This window comes from Drosophila innubila, chromosome X (assembly GCF_004354385.1).
Source record: "Drosophila innubila isolate TH190305 chromosome X, UK_Dinn_1.0, whole genome shotgun sequence".
Taxonomy (NCBI): Eukaryota; Metazoa; Arthropoda; class Insecta; order Diptera; family Drosophilidae; genus Drosophila; species Drosophila innubila.
The window spans coordinates 12,497,597-12,505,838 of NC_047626.1; the positions used below are offsets into that span (position 1 = coordinate 12,497,597).

The following is an 8,242-nucleotide window of genomic DNA, read 5'->3' on the forward strand; positions in this document are numbered from 1 at the left end:
TATTCATTTTTTTATCATTTAATTATAATTACAATTTTTTTGAGCAGAGTATAGAAATCATTTATATATTTTAAATTATTTTTGAACAGAAATAGTGCTGTGTAAGACTGCAATACGTAGTAGTGCTAGACAGGTTTTTTGTTTTTAATATTGAATAACATTTAACAGCAGATGCAATTCGTAAGTTAGCGAATAAGTTATACTTGTATAAGCTAATTTAATGTTGATTGCAATATGGAATCCAATTTTACATCGAATTATATAACACATTCTGATTTAATACAGTCGTGGTATTTGGGGAGGGGAACTCAGGCATTGGCATTCACACATGCACTCGTACGCATACACGTATCGTATGAAGCAAATAAAACGTACGGCGACACCAATCTTAGGGTTGCTATCGTTTTTTAAGTGTTGCCCTCCAGCTTCGATCGAGCCGCCTGGCATTCTCAAAAAAACGCATATTCAAATGTGCAGTTTTCAATTACTATCCATATTATTGACCTATGATCATGTATAATTAATATTTATTTTTAAAACAAGTGCATAATCGTTCATATATGCATTGTCATATACGATGTATATAAATATATACATATTGTTTTACCTAGCATGTGTGCATGGCCTGACATTAAAATTGGAAATTTTCGTTTGTTCGTTTTACAATGGCTGAAGCGAAAGCAGCATGACGATGACTGGTAGTAGAAGCCAACAACATTCATTAGCAAGCGTTCAACACATAAGTGCGAGAGAGCACACTACAGCTGCTGCTGGCTATTAGTGTCAGCTCTAGATACATACATGGGGTTTGTGTGTGTGTGTGTGCGTGTGTAAGTGAGTGTGGGATAAAACCAGCAAAGTAGCAACAACATGCAAGAGCATTGAAGCGCGCGCTGCCGATGACTAACATTTCAGGGCTGCCAGACAGGCGCGCAGATTGTGCTCATGCAGGGTGTGGTCGTTAACTACCAATTGTTTGATATTTGAAATGTCCCGATCTACTGCAGATATTTGTATTTTATTGAAAAAATATGTAAAAAAGTAATTCAACTCTAAAACTTTCTAAACTAAGAAAAAAAGTTTTCCATGTAATTATCTTATGTAACAGAAAAGTTTTCAAATATAATAAGCTTTAATTATTACAATATACAAATATTTAAACATATGTATGACCATGCATACTCATATACTTAGGTTTTTTTTTTTTCGAATTTCCTCATTATCTTTTAAAAACTCCCTTGAATTTAATATTATTATTTTGAATTTTAAAAGACTGACTTCATTATCGCATATTTAGTGACTTGTCTGCACTTCGAACTAAGAAGCGACGCGCCAACCTTAGTTGGGGGTTACGCAAATCTGACATAGCGTAGATCCTCGTCTCGTCACCGCAACCCTGTGTGTCTATTAAAACAATTTCACAATTTTGCTTTGAAGATATCTGGCAACCCAGGCAACCAACAACACAGTTGCTCGCCCGTTCTCATACAAGCGTACATACAAACGGATGTGTGCATGTATATACACACATACATGTGTATATACCAAATGAGCATGCGTGTGTGTGGCAGAGTGGCCTGCCTGCCCTGCTTGTTTAGCGCCCGCTTATTTTGTGAGTTGGCAGCACAAACAAGTCGCAGCGCGCTGTTCAGTTGTTTTTTCCCCGTCAAACTTACGCTACTGCTACAACTCTGCTGCTCTCCGTTCGTTCGCTTGCTTTCTATTTGATTTCGTTTTTGTGTTATTAACAATTTGATGTGGTGTGTGTGCGTGTGTTCGTGCTCATTTCGAAAATATTCTAATGAAAATGCTTCACAGCAAAAAGAACTGCATATCTAAAAGTAAAGAACGCTGCTGCAACGGCTTTAAAAACAGCAACAAATATACAATTTAAAAATATTAAGAGGCTGCAAACGAGTTTTGTTTTGCGTTCGCAAAGCGCGCGCATAATCCAAGTTTCCATCAAGGTGAAACTGCAACTGGCATTGACTGCTTTTTTCCATTATTTAACTTGAATTAAGCATCTGAAATAAGCACAGAGCAAGTAAAAGGAGAATAAGCAGCGGCTGACGATAGATGGTAGAAATTGGCGGCGATTTCCAATACAAAAATCAAAATACCAACGAAAAAAAAACCAAAAACAACAAAAAGTAAGAAGCAGGCAGGCAGGCAGCCTACACACACCGACTAACAAAAATACTACAGAAACACACACATACATGTACATACGCCCAGCGTAGACAAACAAAGGGCGAGACAGCAGTGCGTCCGCTTGCACACATTGCGATAGCAGCTAATGTGGGAGCGAGACGACACAGGTTGCAGCCAATATTGGAGTGCGAGTGCCAAATGTCACAAGAAATTACAACACTGCTGTGAAAGACGGATACAACAACAACAACAACAACAACAGCAGCAGCAACAACAACATCAACAACGAGCAAGCAAGAAGAAGCAGCAACATAAACAAAACCATAACAAGTACAAAACGGGCGCCGGTTACAAACCCCCTACCCCCCCTAAATGCAAAAATGTTACCCAGCATGCAGACGACAACAACAAACAGATGTCTTATGGAACCAGAACGGGATGTAGCCCATGTGGAATACGATGTCATAAATTATTACACAGATGCGCATCCAAATCCGGATGCAGTAGCTGAATCTACGGCGCCTCAGCAGCGATGCTCCCGGGTTAACAACAACAACAATACTTTGCTGGATGTTGTTGTTCACTCGAGAGCAACGCGCGATAGCCACAAGACAGTTGGCCAACAGGAGGAACCAATGGCCACACCCACGCCAACCACCAGCAGCAGCTCAGCGGCCTCGATGCGCTGCAAAGGAGGCGGTAATAGCAGCAGTAAACGTAATAAAGAGAGTGCCCCATCCACTCCCACTTTGGGTGTTAATATGCGAGTGACAGGACAATGTAGTCAAGGTGGCCGCAAATATATGGAGGATCAATTTTCAGTTGCCTATCAGGAGTCACCGCTGACGCACGAGTTGGAATACGCATTTTTTGGCATCTATGACGGTCATGGTGGCACTGAGGCTGCACTTTTTGCCAAAGAACATCTTATGCTCGAGATTGTTAAGCAAAAGCTGTTTTGGTCCGATAACGATGAGGATGTGTTGCGCGCCATACGCGAAGGCTACATAGGCACACACTTTGCCATGTGGCGTGAGCAAGGTGAGTGAACGAGTTAGCTATATAAGCTCTCTATACACATATATTCAATATAATCGTTTATCGATTGCTGACTGTCTGTGAATGGAATATTCCACAAGATTGCCATATGTTTGCACCACGACAATGGCAACCCCGCTAAGCATGACCATCGTGTACATGCGTTAGAGCGAGGCCACAGTATATACAACGCAGATAACATCAGAGGGGAGTTCGCTGAGTCAAAAAGGTTGCTTTTGTACGTTATCACGTGACGTCACAAAATCTCTCAATATAATATGATTAGTAATTTATAATCTCATTTACTGAGCACAATGTTGCTACAATCTATAGTAAAATTCGAGAAATTCAATGAATCGATATCAACAACTATTCAGAAAAAATATAGCGAAATGTTTCCCAAGTTCGGTTTGCTTTTATGTTGTGATTTTGCATTCAACAGCTGTTAGGTTATCGATAGTTTTAGCGATAAATTTATATTTCAATTGGTATCGAAATTCAAAAGCTACATTTAAAAATCAGTAAATAATTTATGTATTTTTTTGTTTTGATTTTTGGAAACTTTCAGAGAAATGGCCGCGCACTGCAAATGGGCACCTGAGCACCGCCGGCACAACAGCAACAGTAGCGTTTATGCGACGCGAAAAAATTTACATTGGACATGTCGGTGATTCAGGGATTGTGTTGGGCTATCAAAATCCTAACGAACGCCGCTGGCGTGCGAAACAGCTGACGACGGATCATAAGCCCGAATCGATTGCGGAAAAGTCGCGTATTCAACGATCCGGCGGACAAGTGGCCATCAAATCGGGCGTGCCACGCGTCGTATGGAATCGTCCCAGAGATCCCCTACATCGTGGTCCCATTAAACGGCGCACTGTTGTCGATGATATACCCTTTCTGGCGGTTGCCCGATCCCTGGGTGATCTCTGGAGTTATAATTCGCGCTGCAAGGAGTTTGTCGTTAGCCCAGATCCAGATGTTAAAGTGGTCAAAATCAATCCCAATACATTCAGGTGAGTCATATTATTTAAATTTTAATAGTCTAAAAAAAAAAAAAAAAAACCGGTCAAAGTTTATTAAAGTTTGAAAGCTCATTAAAGTGTTCAACTTATAATAATGCATTTTATTATTATTCGAAATTATTCAGTTAAATTATTCAATGAGACTTTAGATTATGCTGAAAACTTCGTTGTTAATTAAATCTCAAAAAATTTCAATAAAATTCAAGATTTTCGTTGGAATTGTTCGAAAAGCTTTTATTCTTTGCCTTTTAAATAATCCTATTTTTTAGTATTTAAAAGAAAATCTAAGATTTGAGTTAAATTTTTTAATGAGCTGTTCTTGTGCTGTGCTTTTAAATAAATCGTACGCCTAACACACTCTTAGATTAATGACATGCTTAAAACTGTATAATTAATTAATACTAGATTTTAATAAAATTCGAAGCTTATAGCTGCAATTTTCGATAAGCTCTAGTAATGCCGAGCTTTTGGATTAATCACATGCTAAAAACTTTTACTCTCCGATATTTCAGATGCCTGATTTTTGGCACAGATGGATTATGGAATGTGATAACGCCACAGGAAGCGGTGGACTCAGTGCGGGAAAAGCACATAATTGGCGAGTGTCTGCACGAACAGGACGTGATGAATCCGAGCAAGGCGCTAGTGGACAAGGCCCTCAAGACGTGGGCAACTAAAAAGATGCGAGCGGACAATACGTCTGTGGTAACTGTGATACTGACGCCGGCAACAGAGGCGGCAACAACAACAACAAATGCCAATGCCGCCAGCAACAATGGATGTGCAACGGATGTGGATATGCTTGTTGAGCTGGAGCCATTGGATACGGAAAACAATTATCCAACTGGCAGATTGGGTGAGGAGTTGGAGGATCATGAAGATCCCAATCTCGAGCTGTGCGGCATCATCGATGAGAAGCAATATCTGCATGACACGCCCTACAGTGCCTTGGCCAAGCGACATTTGCCGCCGGAGCCGTATCGCAATTTTGACTATTACATTGAGGAGGAATACGAAGTCGATGAGCAGGATCAGGAGCAGGAACACGAACAGGACGAGGAGGAGGACGATGATGTTGATATGTTGCAACAAAGTAAATATTTCCGCAAGTCTATGAATCATACAATTGCAACCTGGCAGCAATCAACACCAATAATGCTGCAACGTAAAGTTGCTGTTGCCGAGCTAGACACAGAGACAGAGACGGAACGAGAGATTGCGATGGAAACGGAAACAGAGACGGTGCTTTATGGCAACAATGGCAATGCTTGCGGATTGGAGCAACATTTGGATCATAGCTTCGATAGCTATGTGAGCAGCGCTGCAGTCAATGTCACAGGAGAGTACAGTTTTGCCGAGTCGTATAATTCTCTGCTCAACGAGCAACAGGCGGCGAGATCGCAGCAACAGCAGCAGCAACAATCGCAGCACTTGCATCAGCTGCAACAGCAACAACAACATCAACAGCAGCAGCAGCAGCAACAAGAACAACGGCATCAACAACAGCAGCATCAGCAACAGCATCAACAACAACAGCAGCTGCAGCAGCAACAACAGCACCCGCAGCAACAACATAATTGCATGCAGGAGATTCTACAGGAGCAACAACGCTATCAGCAACAGGAGGGCTATTCCCTCACACAGCTAGAAACGCGACGGGAGCAACAACAGCAGCAGCAGCAACAACAACAACAACAACAGGTTGTTGCCAGCACCAGCAGGTGGCAGCAGCAATCAACTTATGCACAGGAGCAACCGGCCGAATTGCTGGCCCTCAATGCATTGCTGCAACAGGAACGGGATGAGGAGCAACAGGTGGCACTGGAGCGAGAGCAACAGCAACATCAACAACAGCAGCAACAGCAATTGTTGCTGGTTGAAGCTAGCTCAAGTTCCATTTCCAGCTGCAGTTCCGCATCAGAGTTTGTTTATGCGCCACCTTGGAGCGATAATGTGGCAACGTTGCAAGATAATGAAGTAAGTTCAACGCTGCCTGCCACGCCCACGCCCACAGTCACGCCCCTGCCCAACAGCAGCAGCAGCTCACAAGCAGAAACGCAGCCAATGGAGCAAATCAACGAATCACTGCCACAGCAACAACAACAACAACAACTGTTGCAACCGCAACCGTTGGCTGCACCGCAGCAACAGTTGCTGCCAGAGCCGAAACTGAAGCGTCAAATGCGTCGCTATCGCAACGTGCCCAATGAGAATCATCAACATATGCATATGCAAACACGACGCCGACAATTGTTCAAGCACAGCAAAGGAAAATCATATATTGGCGCCAGTGCGGCAGCAATTGTTGCATACAGCAATAGCAACAGCAATGAGGCATTGCCCAGCGGCAGCAGCAGCAACAGCAGCATCCACAACAACAACAGCAACAATAACAATAATCTCAACGGCAGCAACAGCAATGTCAGCAGCGGCAGCAGCAACAGTCGTCGACGCAGCGTTAACAGCGGCGTCAGCATGAGCTCTGCCAGCGTCATGATGACGCGTCGCAGTCACAGCTTGAGTTTGGCGAGCGGCGGCAGCGTGAGCAAGCGTCAGCTGCGCAGCAGCATCTGTCAGTTGAGTCAGTTGGGCAATTTGGATTTGACAAAACGAACGCTGCGCACGCGCAATGCGACGCAAGCAGCAAATAACGCTGGCAGCAGCAGCAGCAACAACAACAATAACGGCAGCAGCAACAGCAGTAAAAATAACAGCAACAACAATGGCAACAGCATTAGCAACAACAACAACAACAAGCCTAGTCACACTTTTAACAAGCCGGCAACGCCAACAGCCTCAACAACGTCAACGCAAGCAGTGACCGCACGACGCTTGCGTCGCAGCAATGAAGAGCGCGAGCAGCGACGCAGCCTGCGACGCAGCACATTGAGCGCCAGTCAATTGGGCAGCAACGGCGGCAGCAGCAGCGGCGTCGGCAGTGGCAGCAACAGCAGTCCGTTCAGCAAGCCAACGCGTCTGCAATCGTGCAACGGCGGCATTGCAGCACGACCGCCGCCATCGCCAAAGAAATTGAATAGCGTTGTGCCGACGCTTGCAATTGGCACGCGCGCCTATACGGCAGCGCTGGCGGCAGCAGCGGACTTGACAAAACGTTGGTCGCTGCGCAGCAGCAGTAGCAACAGCAGCAGCAGTAATAACAGCAACATGTCCAACCACAACAACAATAATAACAATGCAATGGCAACTCTGGTGACGGCCATCAGCTGTTATAGTGCGCGCAGCCGAACTTCAACAACATCAACAACGTCGCGCCGACGCTAAAAGAGAGAGCAAGAGAGCGTGCGAGAGCAAGCTTTGATGAGAGTCCCTTGGTCGGTATCAAGTGGATTTGGGGCTGCCAACGCGTTTTAAAATTTCAAGTACAAATGCTAAAAAGAAACCTAAACAATTACATAGTTAGATAAAGTGAAAAGTGAGAACAATTGCTAAAAAAAAAAAAAAAAAAAAAAAAACTGCATACATATATTATTGATTTTGTAACAAGCCAAAATTTGTAAGAGCACATATACATACACACACACACACAGACACATGGCTCATAGAACAAAAATTGTCATTGTAAATACAAATTGCATAAGTTACATACAACATACAAAACATACATATATATATACATATAAACTCGTTTAAGCATAGAAACTAATTAAAAATTCAGAGTAATAAGCGCATTACATATATACATAAATATATTTTTTGTAATTTTGAATTAAGGCAGCAGCATCAGGTTAAAATTTAGCATCGTTTATATCCGCCTCGATAAACAAAGCTTTACACAAACGATAAACCATTTCAAAAGCGATCCTGAATCAATTATCATCATCATTTTGTAACAGTTAACGATGTCAACAAGTATTTATTTATTTAGTTAAGTCAACAAGAGATGAGAGATGCTAATAACTATAAAATATTTACATATACTATATACTTTTTAATCTCGTATCATTTTTTTGTTTACATTATAGTTTTAGTTATACTTATATATGTACTTGAACTGTCGTCTATTTATA

The 8,242-nt window shown here is 42.5% G+C and overlaps 1 protein-coding gene across 1 annotated transcript; it reads left to right on the forward strand.

Moving 5' to 3' along the window:
• Positions 1 to 1,621: 1,621 nt before the first annotated feature.
• Positions 1,622 to 7,647, forward strand: LOC117794364 (ras guanine nucleotide exchange factor P). Its single transcript, XM_034635004.1, has 3 exons — positions 1,622 to 3,192; positions 3,758 to 4,205; positions 4,727 to 7,647. The coding sequence occupies exons 1-3, from the start codon at positions 2,532 to 2,534 to the stop codon at positions 7,494 to 7,496; spliced, it is 3,879 nt and encodes a 1,292-aa protein (XP_034490895.1). The 5' UTR covers positions 1,622 to 2,531; the 3' UTR covers positions 7,497 to 7,647.
• Positions 7,648 to 8,242: the final 595 nt, after the last annotated feature.